At 49.1% G+C, this 27347-nt stretch overlaps 1 protein-coding gene across 1 annotated transcript in view; it reads right to left on the bottom strand.

Moving 5' to 3' along the window:
• Positions 1–18072, bottom strand: part of KLHL14 (kelch like family member 14) — a 94238-nt gene extending 76166 nt beyond the window's left edge. Inside the window, exons 1-2 of the mRNA XM_079783705.1 lie at positions 17850–18072; positions 16598–17596 (exon numbers count right to left, since the gene is read on the bottom strand). Coding sequence (XP_079639831.1) covers positions 16598–17596; positions 17850–17941 — 1091 coding nt within the window. The 5' untranslated portion in view covers positions 17942–18072. The remainder of the gene's footprint in view (positions 1–16597; positions 17597–17849) is intronic.
• Positions 18073–27347: the final 9275 nt, after the last annotated feature.

Genomic DNA, 27347 nt, shown 5'->3' with positions numbered 1-27347 from the left:
GCATCTCTCTAACCCTCCCCACATCCCTGGGAGGAAGTTGCGTGGCGAGTATTACCTCTTGGACTAATCCTCCTGCAAGTGGGACGCAGGGTCTCACTGCTCAGGAGCACGTAAGCCCGCTGCCCACCCAGCTGGCGGGGACCAGTCATGTCTGTGTGATGGGAGCAAGCCCTTCTCCTGTTGAAGAGGGTCAAGGGGTTCTGTGCAGCCTGTCGGAAGGAGCCTTCCCAGCCGTGTCGCCTCGTGACAAGAGGGGGCACAGCACCCTCTCGTGTTAGTGATGAGCTCATAAGTGATGTCTGCATGTCAACTCCCAATGAAGCCCGACTATTAGACTATGCTGCCCCCTGAGAACCAGCCTCGTTACCGAGGCTCCTCTCTCTCTGCCTCCCATCTGGCTGCTTTGGGAAGAGACGAGTGACTCCCTGACCCAAGGAAACCGTGGTCCCTGCTGCACAAGAAAAGACGCAGAAAGACAGGAATACAGAACGATGTTGAAAGGTCAAGTTTAGGATAGCACATCCCCCCAACATGACTTGCCTCGGGTCTAGGACGTAACAGTACAAATGAATGTTTACGAAGCCACATTCCAAGGAAAGCAGGTCAGCCATTCAGGATGACGATGCTGCCGGGAACCCAGGCCAGATCCCATCCCGATGACCTAGAGACCGGACCTATCCGTTACTCTAGCTCCGGGGGGAGATTTCTGGTGGGGAGACCAGGAGGCAGGTCCTGAGGCGCTCAGCCGGCCCCTGCCACGCAGGCTGTTTCCGGTTGGAGAGTCACGCAGGAGGGGCCGTGCAGGGACACGGCGAGAACAGTTAGTGGGTAACCGATCTATGACTCCTGGCTCCTCTGGGAAGATTCATGGCCACGAATAGGTGCCCGTCTTCAAGAAAAGGGAGTGTCAGCCGACAGCTTCCAAATGGGCCAGGGTTTGTTTTTAGGGGAAGAGGTCTATGGCATCATCCTGGGCTGAGGATCAATGAGGAAGGTTACTTATTTGGGGCGGATAAACAGCGAGGGACTGAGGCAGGGCTGGGGTTCGTGCAGTGGAGACAATGAGGTGTGGCTTGTGGGATCCTGCTCAGGGACACCCTGCTGCTGTGGAGGAATAGGAAGCTCTCCGCCTCCCCTTTTCCTCTCCCTCCCGGGGGGGAGTAGTTCTCTCTGTTCCTCGATGCTTCACCACCCCTGAGGGGCTAAGTGCTGAAGGAAACCTTGGCTCCGGGGCTCTGCAGGGTCTCTAACCTCCAATACCCATCACCCCAAAGGACGCGTGCGGGAGGCCTCCAAGCCCCGCACATTCAGCCAATCCGTGACAGCATCCTTTCCATGATCAGCTCGTTGACAGGCGGAAACCCATTATTGTGGGGAAATTTACTGCATTCTCTGAAGCTGAGTTGTGACCCCGATACTGTGCGGCTTGACTCGTCCTGAAAATTCTCTCGGTACCCAAATTCCATCATCGTGGAGTAAATCCCTAGAGTCTGGAAATTCCAATCACTTTCCCTACGTCTCATTTCTTTTTTCTTCATGTCAGTTAATCAGATTTCTTTTAATTTTATAACAAATTTTCTTCAAACTTATCTTTCCGTAAGTCACTATCAGTGTTTTCCCCCATCTTTCTACCGATATGTAGCAAATTGGAAAACAGCCATTGTTTGTTTAGTCCCAGGATTTTCAAAGTGTGGTTTAAAAACCACTGGTAGCAAAACCTCCTGGGACGTAGCTAAATGTGCAGGTTCCTGGGCACACACTACAGGTCATAGAATCCCTGGGGGAGAGCTGGGGAAGATCTATTTTATTTAAAACACACATACACACACACACACACACACACACACACACACACACACACACACACACACACCAGCTCTCCGGTTGATCCTCAAGAGAATAACCGAGTTAGGCACGGTTCTCCGGGGCCAGGCAGAGGGCCCTGCGCTTTCCTTCTCCTCCAGCTCTGTGTTACCGGAGGAGCTATTGATAGGTTGCTGACTTGGATAATTGCTCAACTGCCTGTATAAGTTTGCCTGTATAAATCCAGTTGGAAAGTAACATCTCAGTTAATTTCCCTAACTTAGCTTCTAATTCCTTGTGTCTCAGTTAATTTCCCTAGCTTATTTTCTAATTCCTTGTGTCCTATTCTTGACCCTTGTTATGAATTGAATTGGGTCTCCCCCCAATTCACATGTTGAAGCCTTAAGCCCCTCGCTCTGACTATGTTTGGAGATAGGGCCACTAGGAGGTTATTAAGGTTAAATGAGGTTATAAGGATGGGGTCTTATAAGGACTAGAGTCCTTATAAGAAGAGGAAGAGACACCGGATCTCTCTCTCTCTCTCTCTCTCTCTCTCTCTCTCTCTCTCTCTCTCTCTCTCTCTCTTCCTGAGCACAGAGAGGCGAGGCCATGTGAGGCCAGCGGGGGAAGGTGGCTGTCTGCGAACCAGGAAGAAAGGCATCACCAGAACCCAGCTCTGGTGGCACTCTGACTTCCGGCCTCCAGAGCGATGACAAAGCCCGTTTCTGCTGTTCAGGCCTCCCCGTCTGTGTTATCCCATCATGGCAGCTCCAGCTGACGAATAGAGCCCTCCTTCCCCAAACTACCCCGCCGACAAGACACACAGGGCAGAAACGACCAGGACGGAGGGCAGAAAGGGCCAATGCGTCTCACACCCACTTTCGGGGACTGCCACCTGAGAAGCAGCCTGCGATGGTGGGAGTTTCGGGGCGCCCCATTCCCACTCCACAGCAGTTACACGTGCAAGCAGCCTACCAGCTGCCTCTGGCATGAGAACGTGGAACATGGGAGCAGGCTCCGGACCGGCTGGGTGGTGCCAGCTACTGCCCACCTGCGGTACACGCCGATGACAGCAACGGTCCGGTGGGGGAAGGGCAGCGGAGGGGTCAGCCCAGACGCGGCTAAGTGGAGAGAAGCGTTTTGCAGAAGCTTGTGTGGCAGACTTTAATTAGTGTCTCTGCAGCTACAGCCATCAATCTCTTCCTGCTTCCAGAAATTTTCAGTGCTTCTTATGCTCCGAGACTCTAAAGTTTCCTTGTCATAACAAGTGTGAAGCATTCTCCAGAAACATCCTTCTGGGGCGAGGGTATTCTTTCCAGGCCAACAAGACTATTGCTCCCTGGAACCTGGGCTCAGTGGGACGAGGCTGGTGGAGGCCGGGAGGGCTCCCTCCTGTCCGGGCGCCTCTGTGCATTCCCTGCGGAACGGATCCTCCTGCACCACAAGCTGCTGGTGAGGGCGGCTGCTTCCCAACTGGAGAAAGTGCAGGCCTCGGATTTATTTGAGTGCGTTTGAGTGGTGGTTAATATTTCCGTTTTGCTTTGTCTGCTTTTTCGCTTTCCAAGTTTTGAACATAAGAATGAGTGACAGCTGACGTTTGTTAGGCTTCCAGGGGTTCTGAAGTGACTGCCTAGGATGAGGTACCTTCTCTATGGGACCGAGACTTCCGCCACAAGAGGAAGATGCTTGCCTTCTACACACACACACACACACACACACACATACAGACACACACACACAATTTAGAGAGGTTATCTGCTTTCTTGGGCTCTACTGGTAGTACATACTGAAAACTATAAAATTATCAGCTACCTTATTTATTTATTTTTACTGATTTCAGAGAGGAAGGGAGAGGGAGAGGGAGAGAGAAACATCAATGATGAGAGAGAATCATTGATTGGCTGCCTCCTGCACATCCCACACTGGGGATGGAGCCCACAACCTGATCATGTGCCCTGGCAGGGAACCAAACTGTGACCTCCTGGTTCACAGGTCAACGCTCAACCACTGAGCCACGCCGCCCGGGCATAAAATTATCAGATACCTTTGATAACACTTTGACCCCTTGAATATCCAGATAAAGAAATCCATGTTCAAATTCCTACCGTTTTTTTCACTCAGATCTATGATGGCGGCCTGAAGTCATCTTTGTTATAGAATAGAAAAGTAAATCTTTTTAACAGAAAGCCAGATTTTGATTGTTCAAAGAGGGTCATAATCAAAATAGAAATTGTTCCATCCAGAAACATAAACATTAAGCTTGGAAAAAAGTTTGCTAAATAGTCTTCCATATCCACACACTCAAAGCAACAGTTAGCGAAGTAATGGTACCTGTCCCACTAAGATTGGTAAAAGGAATTTCTTAGCAAGAGCTGCGCATATTTGTTGTTGTTGTTGCTGCTAAGGAGAATTGCAAGGAGACTGTAACAAAGGAAGATGAAACCGAACGAGTTATTATCCTGACTAACTTTCCCATGCCGGGAACCCCTGGGCGATATAGGAAGTGAAGCCCTCGGTGAATCTCAGCCACCACTGGCAATCCCAGGCTGGCTGTTTCCTGCTGATCCACAAGGAACTGTCATTCCCTTTCAACTGAGAGTGTCTGGATTGTAGGTTTGCCTTTTTAAAACATATTCTTCTGCAGTGGATCTTAGGAGTTATCACTGTCTTGGCAGTCAAAGAATTTTAACTCATATCCCTAAAAACATTGTTGTATAAATATAGTTTGAATAAGAAATTCCTTTTGTGCCTATGAGAAAATGTAAGCAAATAAATTTAGTAATGATCATTTTTTTTCTTTGAGTAAAATATTTGCTAAACCAAGTTCAGACTATCACTTAAGAAATATCATGCCTAAGTCAACATAAGGCCCACACAGTCACACGAAGAAAACACACGACCCCAAAATCAACCACCAAACACCAAGATTTTAAATACTAGACACGTGTGTCAATTAGAAGTATCTGAGAATTTTCCACTGTCCATCTGGGTGCATTTTCTTTTCACTTTTGTCAAACAGAATCCCTAATTCCTACAGAAGGTGGGCCAGCTGTGATCTAGAACCGCAAGAAGCCCTACTAAACATGCTTGAAGGACTCTCACCACTCAATAAGAAAAAAGAAAAAAACACAACCAAAAAATGACCAAAGAATTTGACTAGACCAGTGGTCAGCAAACTCATTAGTCAACAGAGCCAAATATCCACAGTACAACGATTGAAATTTCTTTTGAGAGCCACTTTTTTTAAACTTAAACTTCTTCTAACGCCACTTCTTCAAAACAGACTCGCCCAGGCCGTGGTAGTTTGTGGAAGAGCCACACTCAAGGGGCCAAAGAGCCGCATGTGGCTCGCGAGCCGCAGTTTGCTGACCACTGGACTAGTCATTTAAAAAGAGTACAAGTGGCCAATAAGAACATGAAGAGATGCTGTCAACATTAGCCATTAGTGACATGCCAACCACAATGAGAGTTAACTTCATACCCATCTGAATGGCTATGGTCAAAAAGACTGATAGCAAGTGTTGGTGAGGATGTGGAGAAATGAGAACCATTTTATGCTGCTGGTGAGAATGCCAAATGGTGTGGCTGCTTTGGAAAATAATCTGTCCGTTCCTCAAAAGGTCAGACCGGTGTTCAATGTCAACCGAATACTACATGACCCAGCAATTCCTCTCCTAGGTCTATCCCAAGAGAAATGAAAGCATATGACCATGCAAAAACTTGTACATTCATGAATGCTCATGGCAGCATTATTTGTAACTAGAGGCCCAATGCACGAAGATTCGTGCAAGAATGGGCCTTCCTTCCCCTGGCTGCGGGCACCACCTTCGCTCCGGCCAGAGCCGCCTTTCCACCTTCTCACACTGCCCAGAGGCCCTGAGCGGCTGGGGCCATGTGGAACATGACGATGCAAGCATCCCGCCCCCCCCCCCCCCCCCGCCGGCTGCTTGCACCTGCGTATGCAAATTAACCCACCATCTTTGTTGTGTTAATTTGCATACTCACTCCTGATTGGCTGGTGGGCGTCGAGAAGGTACCGCCAATTTGCATCTTTCTCTTTTATTAGTGTAGATAGCAAAAGGTGGAAACAACCCAAATGTCCATCAACCGATGAATAAATAAAATGTGATCTATCCATACAATGGAATACTGTTTAGCCATAAAAAGGAATGAAGTACTACATGCTACAACATGGATGGACTTTGAAAACATTATGCTACATGAAAGAAGCCAGTCAGAATACCACATGTGGTATGATTCCATTTATATAAAATGTCCAGAATAAGCAAATCTATGGGTCTATGGAGACAGAGAGTAGACTAGTGGTTGCCTAGGCTGTGGGGGTGGGGGTGGGAGGAATGGAGGCTGATTGCTAACAGGTATGGGGTCCTATGGGGGGTGGTAAAATGGTCTAAAATTAATTGTGGTGATGGCTGCACAACTCTGTGAGTATATTAAAACCATCGGATTTTAGTCTTCAAATGGGTGAATTGAATGATATGTAAATTACATCTCAATGAAATGTTTCATATGAATCCAGCACAGTCTTTCTAACCTTTCCAGTTGCTGACATGGACAGATCAAGCCGATGGACCAGGCTGTGGGACTGGTCCCAGCTCCATAGCTGGGACAAAGGTGGGTAAAAGGGACACTGTCAGCAGAAACACTATCTATTCAGAGCAGCACTGGGAACTCGGGCTGTGAGAACCCAGCTCTAGGAGGAACGCGTGCTGTGGAATTAGAAGTCTTAACAGGCAAATAGGAAGGCAATTAGATATAAATAGAACTACGCCCATAAAAATAAAAGCTATTAAGCATTCACAGCCAGACACTATGTTCTGTTATACACATATTCTCCCAACAGTCCGAAGTGCCCTAACGAAGTAGGTATTATTATGTACATTTTATAGATAAGCAATCTGAAAATAAGTCAAGAGAATTACCAAGTGAAAGCCAGTTCATACGTGGTCAAGGTGGGGTTTGACCTGCATCTGTCTGACTTTTAGGTCTGAATTACTATGCAATAGACCTATTTAAGATACTTGCATTATAACATAATCTTTTTGTTTGTACCTCCTGTTATGCCATATTATCTCTCATTCATCTAATCTCTCTCTCTATTTCTATCTCTGTCTCTGTCTCTACATCTACATCCATATCTATCCTCGTCTGTATCTATATTTCCTAACTTTTCTTTGCAGTGCCTACCTACAAATGTCATTTTGGAGTGAACACTTGTGAAAACCTTACGACAGGGAGACTACAGGAATTGCCACTGACAGTAGTGGTACAGTTGTCATAGTAACCAATCCACCAAATTGGTCTGTGCTCCGAGGCACACACTTCTGCCTCCATGATACACCAATGTTGGCTGGGATCCCTCCGAGTCTCACTGAACCCTTGTTAATGCATATGAGATAGAAAGTGCTGCGGGCCTACTGTGCGTCTTTAAAGCATTACAATTCCCCTCCCAAGTCTCCCTCTCTGCCTCACAGATTGTACACCCCCTCTCCTCGCCCTCTTCCTTTGCCCGTGATGTTCTGGTGGGGTCAGCTGAAGGGGTGTTAAAAACCGGGAGCAGACCCTGGTCTGCTGCTTTGTTCTAAGCAGGATTTATAAATGTGACTACGTTTCTCTTTGGGCAAAAATTTGCTCTTCCAAACCCAATGACTCCTCACTCAGTGCCAGAACATAAAATTCACTGTCCCACCCCCATCTTCACATACAAAATAGACCTTTATCTGATTAAAAAACACGCCTCAGAAGTCACTGGACAGAAAATTTAAAGCTGGAACCCAACACCATGCATGCTGACTGCGGACACACACACATGCACATCTACCCACACGTTCCAACAATGCCTCTCCATAAAGGACTCTTCCTTCTTTCATTCTCTAACGTCGGCGCTTTCTCCCTTCCTCCTCCTCTCCATCTCACTGGCCTCGCCTGTCTCAGAGGCACCTGAAGGCACATAAGGCGGGGAAGTGAAGCCGCCTGTAATTCTCCAGTTCACTTCCCTGCGGCCTCCAGTGAGCCAGGCTCCATACGGTGGCCCAGCTGAGCTGCAAGTTCCAGTCCCTGCGCAGGTGCAATGGACCAGCCCTGGCAGGCAGGCAGGCAGCGCCCTGGGAGCGGAGAGCCAGGCCCAGGAGGGTGGGAGGGCGGCTCTGGGGGCGGCAGCAAGGGACGCCTCTGAGTTCATGAGACGAAAAGGAAGAGGGAAAGAAAGCAGTGAAAAGACTTCTGTAGCTAAAAAGGCCCCCGTTTCCCCGCTCAGGGGTGAACTGGGATACACCGCAGAGAGCCATCAGAAATGCTGATGTCCCCACTTCCTTCTGATGCCCTCGTGTTCACCTTCGGGGCCCCGTGGACCTCATTCTCCTCGGGTTCAAGGTCCCTGACGAATTAATTCTGTGCCGTCCGTGGGACCACACACATGTCCAAGAGTTCTCCCGGTAGGCAAACATGCATCCAGGTACATGCTGCTTAATGGATCTCTTAGGGCCGATAATCACAGAATTTCCAAGAGCATTTTCTGTTTACATAGCTTTCTTCCCCATCTCAGCTGACGGTTACCAAGCCGCCGGCGTGTGTCACGGTAATTATTCACCCATTTTGCTGGTGTGGGACTCGGCTACGGTGGAGGGAGGGAGAACACACCTGCAGGGCTGTGGTTTCGAAGGCAGCAGTGTTCCCACCGCAGTGCTGCCCGTTTTCTCAGTTCGGGTGGGAACCACGCTGGGGTGGCCCTAGGGAAGTCAGCCCTGGCCTGGCTGATGCTGAGCAGAGCCCACAGCTTACCCCGCCACCTGGACAACTTCCTGCGCGACCTCGGGCCACAGGCACCTTCCCTGGGCTCCCGGAAGGCACCGGCCTCTTCTGCTAGGCGCTCAGGCAGGTGCTGGCCTCTCGGCGACGCTTTCTGTCTCCCCCAGCCCCCCGACCGGGAGATGGGGTCTTCCAAGGCTCATCTTTCCCTCTTCTGTGGGCAACGTCTTCCTGGGCCACTGGGCCACGGCGCAGCCCTGACACCCGTCTCCCAGCTCATGGCACCTGCGTAATTATTTCCTCTCTCTCCTTAGACTGTAAACGACACGAAGCCAGGGACGTGTCTGTCTTATTCAGCCTGGATCGCACACGCTAGCACAGAGCTTGGCGCATAACCTGTGCTCAGTACAAATCTGGGGGCTATTCCAGAGCAGAACTTCCTGTCCGTGGTGAAGGCAACGCACGCGGGGTGTGGCGGGTCGTGGGTGCGGGCCCAGAAGAGCTGCCCGCGGTGACGAAGGGCCCCTGGCTTCTCGGTCCGCTGTCCGTCCCAGTTCCACGGGGAATTCCGATGGTTACGAAGGATGCGGGAACATTTCATCTCCTCTGTTGGCACGCCAGGCTGTGCCCTTTGAACCCTGACACTTCTGAAAACCCTGCATTTAGCACAGCAGCAAAGAGCTGCTTATTACACATCTCGATGAACCTAGATTACAAACATATAATTATTGGACTGAGTCAGATTATGGGAGTCAAGTTACCACAATTGACCTTTTTTCTTTCTTGTCTTTTTTTTTTTTTTTTAGGACTTTTTCGCTTTTTAGTGGAACTCCGTGCTTAACTCTGTAAGTTACATAAGTTGGGTATGCAGCGATTTAAATGCTTCTGAATTTGTAATTAGTTGTCCAACAAATATTGAACAGCTGCTCTCCACATTCTAGAATTTCCTTGCCCATCCTTCTCTGCTGCTAGTTTTTTTTTTTCTTTCTTTTTCAGATGGCTTATCTCTCTCCTTTTGTAATGATGTTAATTTATTTTTTTAAAGGCTTTTATTTTTTTAAGAGCAGTTTTAGATTCACAGCAAAACTGAGAGGATGGCACAGAGATTTCCCATATGCCCCCTGCTCCCCCCCATGCATAACCTCAACTCCCCCCCCCCACCCCAGGAGTGGGACTTCTGCTACAATTGATGAAGCTACATCAGGGGTCCTCAAACTTCTTAAACAGGGGGCCAGTTCACTGTCCCTCAGACCGTTGGAGGGCCGGACTATAGTTTAAAAAAAACTATGAACAAACTCCAATGCACACTGCACATATCTTATTTTGAAGTAAAAAAACAAAACGGCAAAAACACCCGCATGTGGCCCGCGGGCCGTAGTTTGAGGACGCCTGATCTACATCGACACATCTCTTCCTAATTTGATTTCCCCTGTCTTTTTGCATTTTCCTTACTCCTCGTTTTTCTTCTCTTTCACTTCCCTGTGATTTATTTTCTTTCTTCACATCATAAACAGTTGCTATTTTCACTGTTTTTGCTATTATAGGCTTCTCTAGTACCTTTCTGCTTTTAATGTTGCAAACAGTCCTAAACCTATTGTCACTAATGTCAACGGTGAATATGGAAGCCCTTCTGCTGTTTACAGGAAAACGGACATATTCACTGTATCATCTGTTACAACTGAGCGTCCTTTCCCTGGTTAACTCACTCTCCCGCCCATTTCAGAACGTGTTTGTTGTTTTTGATTGGTTATTTGCTTTAAAGCACTCAATAGTACTAATTCATGCATCATGAACCATCTGGGAAATGAATGGAAAGGACATTGCAATACATATATTTTTCTGAAATTCTAAATGAACAACAGGAGGCATAAACATGTATGGCACAACAATTGTTCAAATGATTTTCTTGAAACAAAACATGAACAGCATACATTCCCAATTAGGATGATCTCGCTTTCTGTTACTAAAACATACAGGTGTTTGGGTCCTTCTGGCTGCTACCTGTTGTACTCCTCACCTGTCCGGGTCCCTCACGGGCACGGCTTTCCCTGGTTCCCATGGAAACAAGGCTGATGTCACTGGCACTTCAGTGCACAGAAGCCTGGGGGGGGGGGGGGGGACCTCCGGGTTCAAACCCAAGCATCAAGGCTTTGCTTTAGTTTGTTTTGCTTCCACAGCCATGTTCTCGTGGTTAAACGAAAAGTTCTCGTTTTTATAGATTCGTGTACAATACTGTTTTTCAGTAAGTCCGTACCACAGGGACACATCTCAGCAACCTCCTGATTGAGCCCCTTCGCCTGGGAACCGCTGGCCAAGTATGGTGGGCCCGTGGGGAAGAGTGGGGCTCTTCTCTCACACCAAACCGAGCCAGACCCTAAATGCGGCCCTCGATTCTGTTTAAGACAAATGCCGTTTCATCTGGAACTCCTATTTTTGGATCGGGGTCAGATGACGAGTGAAGGGCTTGGATTACAAATACTCAGAACCGTCTCCTAAGGGGGGAGACGAACCCAGAGGCCGAACCGACGACACGAGTGTCCCTCCAGCGGTGGCCCACTTTGGCCGAGGCCGAGCTGCCGCAGACACACGGTACTCGATACAGCTCCTTCCCGCGGAGTCAGGGGCGCTGACCACACGTGTCCTCTGGTCCACGCAGCGGAACATACAGGCTGGCATTTGGAAAAATAATCGTTCACGTGCTCACTTCTATGCCTAGATTCGTTGGCTGAATATACGCATGTCAATCTCAGGAAGCAGTGGGTTAAATGTCCCTGAATTTTCAACTGGAAGTTATTAAAATACCATAGAAATAACATGTAACCCTCTTCTGAAGAGTGACCAATCTATGGTGGTTGGTTCAATATCTAAGCATCTATGTTTGAAAAAAAAAAATGAGCACCTCTTTCACTGTTTTAATTAATTACTATTTACCTCCCTGGAATCGCTATTGGAATTCTTAAGCCTTAGTACGGAAAGTTGAAATTTTAACTTAGCATGGTGGATTCATTTAGACTTGAATTATCTCCGAGTGGAAGGAGGAGGACCAATGGGACTCTTCCCACTAGAATAAGGACGGAATTTTGTGTCCATTTTGTTCCGTGATGGCTCCCAAGTGCCCAGAACGGGGGTTGGCCAGGGTGACTCACAGAGAAACTCCAGCCCACCTCCTGTTTGTGTGCAGCCCACGCAGACCGCATGGGCTTCACATTCGTAAACGGTTGAAAAAATCAAAAGGAGAATAATACTGCATGACAGGTGAAACATGAAATTTCATGTCTACGATGATGTGTTGTTGTCACACACAGCCACGCCCATTCATTAATGGGATGTCCATGGCTGTTTTTGTGCTGCAAAGGAAGAGTGGAGTGGTTTCAGCTTGCCTCACCCCCAACCCACGAGCCAAAAGTAATTACTATTTGGCCTTTTACAGGAAAAAAAAAAAAAATGCAGGCCCCAGGCCTAGAACAATACCTCTCCACTTCCTTTAAAGTCAGATACATTGATATTTAACCCTCACAAGTTTCCTTTTGGAAAGGAGGTCTAGTCTATGCATAACTCTAAGAACAATCACCAGGTCATACCCTAGCATAGAGAGGCTCAGGGCAGAAGCAGAACACCCTGGATGAGACACGGACGCAAAGGCCACGCTACCTGGACTCAGCCAGGATCCGCCCCGCACCAGCTGTGCAACCATCAGCAAAACGCTTAACTTCTCTGTGCATCCGTCTCCCACCTATAAAATGAGGCTAATGATGGTACCCATCACTTACGGCTATGACGAGCATTAGATAAATTAACGTGTAACCTGGTAGGAAGGAGCTATTATAAATAAACATTTTTTTTTAACTGCATTTTTATGTCAAGAGAATGGAGAAACTTAGAAGTTAGCTAAGCTCGTAAGTAAACCTCATCACGTTTCTGAATATGGGAAAAAAGATAAGCAGGAATTAAAACGTGAACATGTCCACTTTTGTCAGGATGCACTCTAGGCCAATAACACGCGTTAATATCTCCTCTAATTGCTTTTTGATTGGAGGATGTAACTGTTTGTCTCCCAAACCAGGGGCATAATTTTGCAATCAACGGTCCTGTTTCAGATAATAAACAAATTGTATTCTGAATGGTTGAGTAAATTCTGATACAAAATCTAACTACTTAACAACTCCTAATCTGGGGATATCAAATTGGCATAAAGGGGAGGAACAATTTGGGGAATGCCTGGTTAGGAGCTTAGCTTGTTTTGTTCAGGTTGTGATCAGTGCTCAGAAAGAGAGCCAATAGAAAACAGTGTCTCACATTCAGAGAGGCACGTCCTGAACACCACGCCAGGAACCAAAACTGTGGGTTAGAAAACCTCACAGCTTTTTAATAATTGCAGGTCATCGTAGCAAATGGGCAATTAGTCTGTCCGGTGTTTAGATCTTTACACTAATTGATGTGAAATCTTTAAATAGGCTGTGTTTTGTAGGAAGTGAAATCTTTATGGGGTAGTCTTCTATCTTCTATAAAACATAATGTCTTGAAAACTACACACTAACGCAGAACTCTACACGGGACTGCAACACCTGCTGGTCAAATGTTTAAAAAATGTGATCATTCCCATGAATGCATTTCCGCTACAGGTGTTTCTGGAGGAGGTCCAATGGCCTTTTGTCACGTACAATGGTGACATCCATTGAGGACGATATTGGTGAAGTGCAATGCTAAGGCTTTTTAATTCTATGACCTCATTCCTTCAACTTTCAACCGGCATTTATTTAACTCTTCCACTGTGGGAGGGGCAATGAAAATGCAAGAGAGAAAGTAATTAATCCAGTCCAATTTGATTTATTTGGGACAATGACTAAATTCTGCATTAAAATGTAAAAAAATAAAAAATAAATTTTGGGTAGCTTAAGATAAACTTAGATTATAAGTCTCCTGTTGTTTACTTCTTAATGTTCTAAACATTGCATGTCATGTCCCTTTACTAAATTAAATTTTTATGCTTTAGAAATCTTTAATAATGACTTTTCCAAAACTTTTCAAGAACTTATTTCTTAAGTTTTATATTCCTTGCAAGAAAACAAAACAAAATAATGAAGAAAGAAGACTTCAAAGTATTTTAATTTTTGTCTACTCACGTCTTGTCTTAAATTAGTTATGTATATATTTGAATATAAGTAAATCTCTTATATTTAAATTTATTACCCTAAATGCTTAGTTTGCTAAAATAAAATATGAATCTGACCATAAATGACATACTCAGAAAACAAAGCAACTAGAGCAAAAATTAAAAGTTAATTTGGTTATTTATAAAGTCTTTATGCTTGGGTTGCTTTATTTTTCTAGACTTAATAAAAATGCAAAATTACTTAATATTTACAAACATGTTTAAATTTTGTTATATTAATAGACCTATTTTCTATAGATAACATACTTCTTAACAAGTAAATTCTATTTTGTTCTTATTTCAACAGACTGGTCAATTTCCATTTTCCACCTCCTCTGAATTTGGGGAACTATTTAGACTTTAAGAACTACAGGTGGACAAAAACTAATAAATACAATGATGCCCTTCCGTTCAATCGTCTGCAATAAAAGTGATGCAACTGCAAAAACAATGGTTTAACGCATTTATCTCCCTGTTAACCCACGCGCGAGGCTGAAAGAACATTTTTATATTATGCTGATACTATAATAAATGGGCTGATATAACGCTATTGGCTGCAACTCACGAAATTTTCTACATTAAAGTTAGTATCTTGATGCTTATTCTTGCATTCTTTTTTTGTGTGTGAATTAAAATGAGAATAATGCCATTAGTCCCTAAAATTAAAATGCTATAGTCAGCAATAATGTAACAGACTCTCAATTACGTTTCTTTGAGATCAACAATAGATGCCCACGAACTGTTTTCTGCATCTTCCTCTTTTAAAGGAAAATACAGTTTCTCACTCTGCACAAGTATTACATTCTTACAGCCTCCATGACACTTGTAAGCATTCGGTGGTCAGACAACACTACATATCCTTCAAGTGACACGGCCCAGTGAAGCCGGAGCGTGTCACCATGGAGCCGGCAGCCCGGTCTCTCAGCCATCCACCGGCACAGAGCCACAGAGCCGGCAGGCCCGGCTGGCGTGCTGCAGCCAGACTGGTGGGAAATGGATTTTGCATTTTGAAAATCAACCCTGGTAACACTGACTCCTGGGACATACTTATTCGGTACACGTGCATGGAGGGCCTCAGCAATTATTTATTGGGTCAAATGTATAAAGCTCGTTTCCAGAAATTACTCTGCGGACAAGTTAACTCTTAATTTTATTATCCTCCTGGCTTTCTGAATGTATACTAGATAGTACATATTTTTAAAAATATGGGTACATGTATATTCAGGACTACCACTGTGCTGCGTGAATCTGGAATCTGTATGATGTATGCTAAATTAAGCATGCTGCAGGAAGTTATAAAGCGTAAATAACAGAATATTAATCAGCAGTGCCCGCTGTGCGATGACACTTGCCCATCACACTAAGCTTACCATGTTGATCTTTAAACATGTGAAAAACTCCTACAAAATAAATGTACATTTCATCGTCTTATTCTCACGTGGGTGCTGTGTTCACTGCTTGAGCACACAGGGGTTTGGATTCTTGCTTGTGTTACTGTCTTACTGTCACCTCTTGCTACCCCAGATTGTTAACTCACCTCTCACAAATACTAGAAAAACCAACTTACAAGGTTCCTAACTTCAAGGTTTCCCAGGCCTCCTGCGGGCCTCCCCTGAGCACCAGGGCTGCCTAAGCAACTGCAGGGAACACCTTCCATTTGGTAAAACTTTAGTCACCGGGTCTGGCAGAAACACCAGGCCGGGAAGAATCAACACTGAGTTCCATGAGGCTGCACCGCGTGGACCCGGGCCTTCGGACATCCCTCTGAAGGGGGGAGTGCCGTGATGGACGTCTGCACCCCCCTCCCTGATGTCACACCTCGGCGGATTAGACTGGGGTAGCCTGGCATCTGGGATCGTGATGTTTCATCACGGGAATCGGAACAGATACTGCTGCTGCTTTTCGAAAAAAGAGGCAGCGTCCCTAGTCTGGGGCTCGTTAAAAAGGGTTTAAAAATAGGAGCCAGTAAAACACGATGGTCAGATCCTACAGTCTTTTTTGTTTGTTTGTTTCCATCTCAGCAGCACTGTAAAAAGGCAGCCTTTCTCTCTCCCCTTGCACAGGAAATCCCATCTGCAACACACACCAGGGGCAGATTGCAGAGAGCAGCAACAGCCTCAACAACAGCTCCCCAGGCTCTCGGTGGCTCCTGGGCAGGCACCCAGACCCGGCCGGGGCCAGATGATTCCCAGCCTCCCCATTTTCAACTACCTCCCCTTTGAGATGGGGGCCACTGGGCAGGATCCACCCACACCCCGAAGCCTCTGGCTTGGCTCTCCTTTGAAAGTGGCAGGGAAAGGCTTCCCACAGACAGAAAAGTTTGCCTGGGCCAGTGATGCCTGCATTTCCAGGAGCCACCCTCACAGAGGCTCTCCCCTCCTAAGGGAGCAGACCCAGGGGCTCAAAACCAGGAACCCACTTGGGCGATGGTCTGATGGGAGAATGGAGCCTTCCTCTCCCGGTTCCCATGGCTCATCAGGGCGGGGGGCGAGGTGCAGCCCGGAGGGAGGGAGCTCCTCCAGGCAGAACCCACTCGCTCTGATTGGAGTTCAGGTGCCTCGGATGGAGAGGGCTCCAAGGCTGCGCTTGAACTGCCCTGGCCTGGGCCCCACCTGCCTGCCCATTGGGGTCCACGAGCCCCACCTTTCCCGCTCTGGGGGTGCGGAGAACCTGGCTCCCCAGAGCTGGGGAGGCCGTGCCAGGCCCAACCCTGCTGACCTTTCGGGGACCCCGCAGCCAACTTTCCCCGCCGTCTGGATTGTTTGTTCCCGTCTGTTTGCAGCCCGCCGGAGCCCCCGGCCCAGCGCACCCCTGTCCCCCTCCTCCTCCCTGTCCTCCCCCGCCCCCCAGCTCTCCCCCTTCCCCATCGCCTACCTGCTGGCCAGGCTCTGGCGGCAGTGCTGGCGGAAGGGCATCAGGTGGTAGTTCATGGCGTCCAGCAGCAGCTTCTGGCAGACGGGGTCGCTGCGCATGAAGTCCACGGGCTGCACGCGCTCCACCAGCTCGGGCGCCGGGATGAGCGCGAAGCGGAGGCGCTTCATGAGGTCGGGCGCGTGCGGCATGCGGGCCTCGCGGTCGTGCTCCAGCCACAGCACGGCCATCTGGAAGAGCGCCAGCTCCGACTCCACGGGCGGCGGCAGCGCGTCCAGCAGGGCGCGCAGCTCCTCGAAGTTGAGCAGCAGCACGTCCTCCACCAGGTACTTGTTGGCCAGCTTCTTGGTCTCCTCCAGGCCGTGCAGCGCGGCGATGCGGCACACCTGCTTGTAGTTCTGCACCGAGATCTGGTCGTTGAGGAACTGCACGCACAGCCGCGTCACCTGCGGGATGTGCAGGATCTTGCTGACCGACAGCACCTCCTCCGCCGTGTCCAGGGACAGCGTCACGTTGGCCGTGTACAGGTACTCGAGCACCAGGCGCAGCCCGACGGCCGAGCAGCCCTGCAGCACCAGGTTGTTGATGGCCCGCGGGCTGGCCAGCAGCTTGTCGTCGGGGGAGGAGGCGGGCGTCCCGGGCTCCTCCTGCGGCGGCGGCGGCGGCGGCGGCGGCTGCTGCTGCGGCGGCTGCGGCGGCGGCGGCGGCGGGTCCTTGGGGGCCCCCAGGCCGTCCGGGCCGCCGCCCCCGCCCCCGAGCGGCGGCGGGCCGGCGAAGAGCGAGCGGAAGTACTGCGAGCAGGAGGCCAGCACGGCCCGGTGGCAGCGGAACTGCTGGCCCTGCGCCGTCAGGGTCACGTCGCAGAAGAGCTGCTTCCGCCACAGCAGGTTGAGGCCGTGCAGCAGGTTGTCGCTGTGGCTGGGGTCGAAGGTGGAGGTCCGGTCCCCGGATCTGGACATGGCGAGCGGGCTGGGCGCACCTGGCTTTAAACCCTCCTCCGGCCTGGCAGACAGGGCGGGGCGGGAGGCGCGGGGCGCGGCGGGTGGGGGTGGGGGGGGTGGGGAAGGGTGTGGCGGGGCGGGGCGGGGAGGGGGGGGGAGGGGAGGGCGAGAGACCACGATCAGCGCTGCGCCCGGCTCCTGCCCCGCGCGCCTCGGACCCCGACCCCGGGGCTTCCGTGAGCGCCGCCCCGAGGTCCCGGTGCGGGGTCCGGGCGCCCGTCGGCTCTCGGCCCCTCCCGCCCCGGGCCGCTCACTCTCCCGCCCCCGCCCCGCCTGCGCTCCGGGCGGCGGCAGCGACGGCCCAGCGGCGGCGGAGGCGGCGGGCGCCTCGTGGGCTGGTGTCCATGCCGGCCGGGCGCGGGGAGAGGCCGGGGGTGCCCCCGGGGCGCAGGGGCCACCGACGGAGGTTCCCGGTCAGCCTGTGCCCGGCGCTCTGTGTCTCGCAGCAGTTAGTCCCCCTTTTTTTTAGGGGGGAGGGGGAGGCGGGAAGGGGCTCCGAAAGCGGGGAGCCCCTCCGGCGATCCGGGCCGCCCCGAGAAACTCCGGGGCTCACAGTCCGGGGAGCGCCCCAGCCCGTCCTCCTCCCGGGAAAGTGCAGCGGAGCGGGGGGCGGCGGGGGCTGCCCCCCAATGCCGGCCCCTTCCCCCCCCCCCCCCGGCCCGCCGCCTCCCGCCCCGCACCCTGGCTGCCCGGCGCCGCTCGGCTGTCCCGATCGCCCCGCGATGCCCCCACCTGGCGGGAGACCCCCGCCAGCCCCCCACCCCGCCCTCCTCCGCCCCCCGCAGTCCAAGGCTCGGAAGTTCCGACGGGTGTCCCCCTTCCAGGCGGGGCAGCACCGAGGAGGAGGGGGAGGAGGAGGAGGAGGGAGGAAGCGGGGCGACTGGGGTGGGTGTAGGGCCAGCAGCGGGAGGCTTGGGGCGATGGCCCCCTTCCGGGACCCCCGGCGCCAGGGCTTTAACTCCGGCAACTGCGCGAAGTTCAAGTTTACTGGCGGGTGGGGGGGAGGGGCGGGGCTGTGCCAAGGGGGGGCGGGCGGGGGCGCAGTTCCTGTCGGGGGGTCTCTGCCTCCCACCCCCCTCGGCGCCACGGCCTCGGCTCCCCTTCGAGCCCCCCCCCCCGGTGCAGACCCCCCACACCCACACCCTCGGGGACCCCCACTCCCCGGCCCTGGGACTTCTGCAAAAAGTCTGAGCCGCCCCCAGCCCGGCGGGCGGAGGCGGGCGGGGGAGGCGGGGCGGACCGACAGGCCAGGTCCCTAACCTGTAATTGCACCTTCCAGGGCTGAGCCGAAGGGGACCCCTCCCCACCTCCGCCCGTGCCGCCTGCCTGCGGGGGGCACCGGCCGCCGCCGCCTCCGCCCCGGCCCCGGCTCCGGGGGACCCGCCGGACCGGCCCCTGGCACTGCGGCTCGGCTCGCGGCGCCCGCCCGCCCGCCCGGCGCGGTCCCGGATCGCCGGCTTCCCTTCCCGTTGGAACCGGACCGGGCTCCTGGGCACGCACTTCGCCATCCCGTGCCAGGTGGACCCCGGGCCCCCGAGCTCGCTCCCCCCGCGGCACCCCCTCACCCTCGCCCCCCAAAGCGCCGGCTGCCCTGAACCGGCCCCCCGAACCTCCTGTTTAAGTGGACCTGGTCAGACCTCTCTCCTCTCTCCGCTTCGTCGTCTCCCCCCCACACACACCCCATCTTTTCCTGTTCCCCTTCCTTCTGCTGCTCCCTCGCCTCCCCCCTCGTCTGCTTATTTCTTGCACTAGTTTTCATCTTGGTGAGCGCTGGCCACACCACGACCCGCCCCCCTCCCCGAAACTCCCTCCCCACCCCTTCCCCCGCCAACAGCCCCAAAGACGACCCCATACGCGCCAGGCAGGCAGACACAAGGCCAGAACTTACCTGCTTTCCACCAGCTGCAAAGTCAAGGCTCACTTAAGCTTCCCCCCCAAAAAAAATCAATTGTCCTTCCTTTTTAAAGGTTTGCTCTCTCCTTGGGAGGGGAGAAACCCTCCTGCCTCCCAACTCCAGGCCGTCACTCTCTACAATTTATTTTGTCGTACATCATTTGATCACCATGAATTAGCAACAGCAAGAAAATGTAGGAGAGGGAGAAAAGAGAGAAAGAGAGAGGGAGAGAGAGAGAGAGAGGGAGAGAGGGGGAGAGAGAGAGAGAGGGTGCAGAGCTTTCTGCAAGAGAAGAAGAAGAAAAAATGTACGTGTGACAAATTATGCTACCAAGAAACAACACATCATTATCCTTGGGCCTGGGGCTCAGTGAGTCGTAACGAGAGTAATAGGAAATCCACGGTTGGGGAGAGAAACGGTCGTGCTTGGCCGGTGGAGAGAGACCATACAGGGGGATGGATGCTGGAGAGACTCGCAAAATTATGGCTCAAGGCTATTGTAAAAATTGTCGAGCGTAAATGACTGCGATTTCAAACATCTTTGGAAGAAAGAAGGGGAAAAAGCGGGCCCCCCCTCCCTCCCTCTCCCTCTCTCTTCTCTCTCTCTCTCTCTCTATAAAGAACCGTCAAGTTTTAGTGCGCATTGCTAATTAGTCAATTTCTCTCTGCCTTCACAGGCTGGCGACTTCGCTGCTGAGCTGAAACTGCTAATTTCTGTGACCAGCTTTTTTCTTAGCTGTGATCTGGATGAATGAGTAGCTGTCTCACAGAGATGACAAAAATAAACTCTAATCCCCCCCAAAATTTCCACCACATCTTTCTCATGCATAGATTTATGATCTTCAAGCGCTCTGTGCAATATGCAAACTTTTTTTTGTGTATCCGTGTGTAAGCTGTTGTCTCCAGATTTCACTAGAGTGGTATGCTGCTCGCCCGCCCCCCCCCTCGCCCCCACCACACACACACCATGAAATGCAGAAACTGCCTGACTCAAAGGGTGCCAAGGTGCCCCTTGACAAAGCCTCCGGATTTGGGGTGTGAGTCTGAAGACACTTGCCCTCGCCTGAGGGGGTGGGGGATGGGGGAGCAGAACTGGTAGAACAGAGGACAGCCCTTTGCCTCACATTTGCTTCCCTGCACCATTCCAGCTCTGTGAGCTCGTTGGGAAACGTATTTTACTCTATCGTGTTGTGTGATTAAACAACCATCTCTGGACTTCGCTGGCAGTTCCACAGATAAGGGTTCGGAAGGCACATTTTTTTTTTTATTGGAAGATTATCTTGGTGTCAGATTTGTCTTCCCATTAGGAGTCTTTGATGTACAAGGGGCTAGAAGCAAGCCCTAGGAAACTCAGCTGCAGTTTCACAAAGGTAACCTTTCAACTTTGGAGTTCATCTGATAAATAAGGTCAACCACGGAGAGCTCACATTCCTGACCCTGCTTAGCATGCAAAGCGAACCCCAGCGGGGGTCCGGCATCCCCGCTGTACCAGAGACTCATGTGCATGCTGGTAGAGGACACGCTCCCTAGACTCACCTCATGATGTATTGCGCCCTTAGTTTACGGCCCTGCATTTTGGTTGTCAATGGGGGTTGGAGGTGTCCAAGAAAGAAAGAAAGAAAGAAAGAAAGGAAAAAAAAAAAAAGCAGAAACAGGAAGGTACGTCCTTGAACAAAATGAACATGGAAGAAAGCTAGACCCGAGTGAAGTGGAGTTTTGTTTGCTGTTAAATATATGAGCATCGCTCGTTCTCATTCATATGTGCTCTGATTAGTAAACTTACTGAAATACTCATCAGGGCGCCCCGAAAGGCTGGCTTTTCACCTTCCCCTTCGGTTTGTGAGCCATGGAAAGTCACCTGCTGAAGGGCGGGGAAAACTGAGATTCTTCGGTTCAGAAGCAGGGAATTCCCCATTGAGAATGGTAGACCTTGACATGCATATAGGATATTTCCTCTTACAGACACGATCCTTCTGAAGCACTTCCCCCTCACAAAGGCCTTTTTCTATGAAGTCCTAGATTATCTGAGTCAGACTTCTTTATTCAGATCTTGCTGAGATGCTACATCCTCATATTCATATTGACAGTAGAAAGGTCCCAATATATGGTGAAATAAAGGGATTTTTTTTTTTTGCTTGTTTAGACCAAGTCTACGGGCCCCACTCTTTGTTTTTCTTTTTTGAAGTTCCCTTATTTAGGTCTTGGATAGGAGGATCGTGTAACTATAATATAGCACCTTTTGGGGGTTCCGGTTCATCAGCAATTAAAGCTACCAAGTATGTGGAAGGAATGTCACCAAATTCGCCTACACACAAAGCACAATTTGTATTGTATGCTTTGAGGTTGATCTTTTATGAGCTTCCAATGAAGTATTTGGAACTAAATCCAAAGGGGGATGAGAGTATTGATCTCTTAAATTATTTCCATCTTTCCATTCTATAGTGAAGGAATTTAGGTATGTTTTGTAGACTTCAAAATGTCCCAGTTTTGAATTTCTTTTTTTTTTCTGATAGGATATATCGAACACTAATTATGACTACTAGGATCTTTGTTGCTTCCAAATATAAAAAAGCCGCATTTCAAATATGTGACTACCTATCAATTTAATGCTTATTTAACGACCTCAAGGGGATGAGAGGGGGCCCAGGGCGTTGCAATTCCAAAACAGCTGCTGAAATGAAGTGCCTGGGCTGTTTCTTCTGGGCTTTAAAGTTGCACTATTTGAGGATGTTTAAAATTCCAGAGAAAAAAATTACAGCTATGGCCATGTTGAAAGCAATGAAAGAAAAATTGATAGTAAAAAAAAAAAAATCCCTTCATAATCGGTGCGTAAACTAGCATGTATGTCATGTAAATCTCACACCTCCAACATCGCGCACTGGTTTTGACCGAAATTACTGCAGAACTTACAAATGACATGACGCTATGGACAATAATAAATCCCGTTACGAAAGATTCCATTTGCAGGAGTCAGATGCTAGCGCCTAAGCGATTGTAAGTGTCTGAATTTTATCCTACTTGGCTGTTTCACGTCTACAGAAATTGCATCTGCGCGTTTGATCTGTCCTGCTGGGCACTGCCGGCAGCTCGCCTCTCGGCCGCGATTGTTTTTAAAATGGCAGGAAGGACGTGAACTAGGCCAGAGCCCGCAGCAGGATGGCTCTCACGTGGCAAAGAGAAGCCAGAATTGTCTTACAAAAAATTAAATACATCCATGTAGTCATCTAATTCATGCAGCCTTCCTCCGTGGGCGGGGTGATCAGAATTACGTATTGGTGAATCTGCATCCGAACTGTGGACAGTAGGAAGGTGCTAAAACAGTTGTCACTGAGCAGTCACCTAGGGCTGCCACCGACTGAGCAGTTTGCTCCGCCTTCGGGGTGGCAGGGACCAGGCGGGTCAGTGGCTCCAGGAGCGCAGCCTCAGGTCCTCCGCCCTGGCCCAGCTCCATGCAGCCTCAGGTCCCTGCTGATTGCTCTTTATGGGAACCCCGCCTCTGCTGGGGGCACAGCCATCTTGTGATGGTGTGATGGTTAATTTGCATATTACCTCTTTATTATATAAGATGCTGAATGAACGGATGAAGTTCACCGGCGACAGGCAGTTCTTTTGTGACCAGCGTAGCAGAATACTAGTAGTTCATCTCTGGAGTCAGGCTATATATATTGGTTTAAATCTCAGTTCTACCTTTGAAACACTGTGTGGCCCTAAACATTTTAGTAGACTTCTCTGCACTTCATTTTGCTCTTTGGTAAAATTACACAAGTACCGTTCTTTATCAGCTTATTTTACTATGGAACAACTCACCCTCAAAACAAATGGCTTGAAACAGCAGGCATCTATTTAGCTCAGAGTTCTGTGGGTCAGTAATTCAAACTTTGTTGGTTCCCCTGGCGGGGCCGGGCTTATTCAGACATCTGACGACAGCTATGAGGTCAGCTGGGGAAGGGCTGGTCCATGTGGCATCTCACCTGCCACCAGGCCAACCTGGGCCTCCTCACACAGCAGCTGGCAGGGTTCAAGGAGGGACAGTTGAATTGTCACGGCCTCTTGAGGCTCAGACTTGGAGTTGACACAAAGCCACTATTGGTACATTCTATTGGTCCAAGCAAGTCACGGACCAGCTCACACTGGTAGGTTGGGGAACTAGACTGTACTTTGGATGGGGAACAGCAGCAAAACCATGTTACACCGGGGTGTTTATCTCAAGAGGGATCATTGACCGTACTCTCACATAGGATTAGCAGGAGGACTAAGAAAATAAAACATCTAGCCCTAGCCGGTTTGGCTCAGTGGGTAGAGCATCGGCCTGCAGACTGAAAGGTCCCAGGTTTGATTCCGGTCAAGGGCACACGCCCGGGTTGCGGGCTCGATCCCCAGTGTGGGGCCTGCAGGAGGCAGACAATGATTCTCATTATTGATGTCTCTATTTCTCTCTTCCTCTCTCTTCCTCTCTGAAATCAATAAAAATATATTTAAAAAATAAATAAATAAAATAAAACATCTAAAGGCTTTAGACCAGTGTCCACCACACAAGTAATGAGTTCAGAAAGGATTAACTAGTATTGTTCTGCCCGAGGCCGCCAGGGAAAGTTTCTCAATGGAAACGGAAAGAAACCCGCGTTTAATCTTGAGAGACGGGTGGGAAGCCAGGCCTCTCGTAAGAACACATCGGAAGCACAGGCACTTGGGCGTGAAAGTGGGGCGCGGTTAGAAAACAGCTAACAACAGACTCCCCGGAAGAGCCAGAACCAGATCCCGCGAACCCAGACGTTTGCCATGAAATCAGCGTTGACCTTGGGCAACAGTAAATCACTGGCTTTTGACAAAATGCTAGTCGATAGTACCACTTCTTCTCTTTTATTGTTATTTCAGATTTGTTTGTTCTTCAGTAAGCTCCTTGATGCTGACGGCTTTGTGATCGCTCTGGCCATGCCCCCCAAGATTTAAAATAAAACTCTAGAAATTAGGAGTTCTGTCTGGGTTGGGCCACTCCCTGGATGTGAGGATGCTATGAGGTCCTTCTTTACTTAAGTTTATTCCATCAGTAAAATGGGATCATGTCTCTCTTTATTCACCCATTTTATTTTATTTTTAAATATATTTTTATTGAATTCAGAGAGGAAGGGAGAGGAAGAGAAAGATAGAAACATCAATGATGAGAGGAATCATTGATTGGCTGCCTCCTGCACGCCCCACACTGGGGATCGAGCCCGCAACCCGGGCATGTGCCCTTGGCCGGAATCAAACCTGGGATCCTTCAGTCCGCAGGCCGACGCTCTATCCACTGAGCCAAACCAGTTAGGGCATATTCACCCATTTTACACTGTTAACAATCCTAAGGCTTGGGCACAAAGAGTAGGATTTACTCATGAAAAGAAACCCAGAGGAGGCCAGGCCCTGAGGTTTATGCTCCTGGGTCTTAAGCAGGCCAGTCCCGGATGGGGAAAAGAAATTTTAAGGTGGCTGCCCTTACATGGTAGGCAGCAAAACACTGTACAGCTGCCCTTAAGACCATCTCCAGTCCATCCAGACCTGGGGCTGCGCTCGCCCCTCCCCACCCCCCGCCCAGTGGGGCTTAACAGGGGACCTCAAGGTGCACCCCCGCCCGGGCCAAGGGACCTCACGCCATGCCCCCGGCCATGGTGCCAGGCCGGGGGACCTCAGGCCTCACCCCCCGCCCAGCAGGGCTTGACAGGGGACCTCAGGCCACACCCCCTGCCAGGCGGGGCTTGACACTTATTATCTGTAATACTTTTGACACTTACTACTTACTGCTTTACATCATTAGTTGCTTATTTAGGGAGATATATTTTGTGATTTTAACTAGATTATAAGCTTCTGGGGAGAAAGAGCCTTGTGCGTGGGGTAAAGCCTCCCATGGTACATAGCTCTGTACCTTGCCCATAGTCATTGTTAGATAAATATGTAGATGGATGATTAAAGGTGAATTTTCAAATGTATTAGGATAACAGCAGAAAGAACAAGTGGGTATTTAACAGTAAGAGACTGTATTGGGCATTTGACCAAAGTGCTGTTACTCAGTCCCTTGATTATGCTGATCTACCGTCTAAAACGGAACAAATCTTTATTATATTGGGAAATAAACAATTCATTGTTCACAATACATAGATAAGAGCTTGATGGGACCTTAGCGAGTGCTTCCCTCAAACCCTTTACCCATGGCATCCATCATTCAGCAAAGTGCTGTGAACACGTGGAGAGCAGTTACTTTTATGGAAATATTAGTTAAACTACTAAATGAGGGTAGCACAGCGTCCTGGTTCGAAGCACGGGTTCCGGAAGCAGAACCACCTGTGCTTGAATCTTAGCTCTGTGACCCTGGGCAAGCGCCCTCTCTCTCCCAGGTTCCTCATCTGAGAATGGAGATAATTATAGTACCCACTTCCTAGGGTTTTATGATGCTTACATTTTTGTAAATATTTGTAAAAGTGCTTAGGACAATGTCAGATGCATAGTGAGTGCCATGTAATGATTTGTTAAATAAAAATTAAATAAACATATGTAGCTGGAGAGATTTCAATAAATATTGGAGGAAGGCAGGAATAAAGAAATCGCTTTTCACCCTAGACAGTTTGGCTCAGTGGAAAGAGCATTGGCATGCAGATTGAAGGGTCCCAGGTTCAATTCCGGTCAAGGGCATGTACTACCATTGCAGGCTCGATCCCCAGCCCTGGTCGGGGACGTTGCGAAGGCAACCAATTGATGTGTCTTTCTCACATCGATGTTGCTTGCTCTCTCCCTCCCACTCTCTCTAAAAATCAATGAAAAAATATCCTCAAGTGAGGGCTAATAACAACAACAACAAAAAAGAAAATAACAAAGAAAGAAATCACTTTTCTTAGAGTTGCAATGATTCAGGATGCTATTGGTCACTTTAACAGAAATACCACTATTTTTCACTTTCTCTTTTGGTATTTTCTGTTTGTTTATTTACCTATAGTTTTAAAAATTTAACTATAGTTTTAAAAAGCATCATTCTTTTATCTTGGGGTACATTCTTAGGTTATTGATATTGTAGAAACGTAAGGGTCTTTGTTACTAATGACAGTTTCATGATAAGTTGCAGAATATAGTCTGACTCTGAAAACTAACTGTTAGGCAGCAGGCCTTCATGCCAGTGATGGAGATGAGAGAGGAGGCTGGGGTTCAGCATCGGTCTCTGACATTATCCGTGACTCTGGACAAACCACTTTTCTTCTTCAGGTCTCAATTTTCCCATAATCTGAGAGAGATGCAATTTCTTTTATTTCACTGCTGTGTAGGGTTGCATTGAGGAGAAGTGACTAGAATGAATATTCCCCAAAGAACCATTGGGAACTTTCCTAGTGACTCGTGGAATAAGATGAATGTTTAGACAATAACAGAAGAAGAAGAAAAAAAAATTCTTCTCCTCCTGAAATATGCTCAGGGGCTTGAGGCCAGAAGTAATTACCCAGTCATCATTGTAAAAGCCGTTAGATACAAACAACAAGTCAAAAATTGAAAGTATTTTGAGTGTATGGCAGAAATTACATTAGCTACATTAATAAATAAATTATTTCATATGCATCAAAAGTTTTCACAAAGTTGAAGTTTATGGAAAAGTATTTGTTTTATGTTAGAAATTCCATATTCTGAATGTTCATTTAAAAAAGGCATGGAATTATTCCCCTATAAGCAAGACAATGCATCTTTGTCATAAAGAGTTACCATCCCAATTTGCAAATTATTCTGATCATCTCCACCCTCATTTTTTTTTTAAATTTGTGGAAATATTTTTTCTTTCCTCTTACTAATTGTTAAAAATGAAGGTATGTATTGTTGTGTTGGAATATTCACTAGCTCATTGAATCTTT

The sequence above is a fragment of the Cnephaeus nilssonii genome, assembly GCF_951640355.1.
Source record: "Cnephaeus nilssonii genome assembly, chromosome: 11".
NCBI lineage: Eukaryota > Metazoa > Chordata > Mammalia > Chiroptera > Vespertilionidae > Cnephaeus > Cnephaeus nilssonii.
The sequence above is the reverse complement of the archived record's forward strand: the minus strand, read 5'-3'. Positions and strand labels throughout refer to the sequence as shown.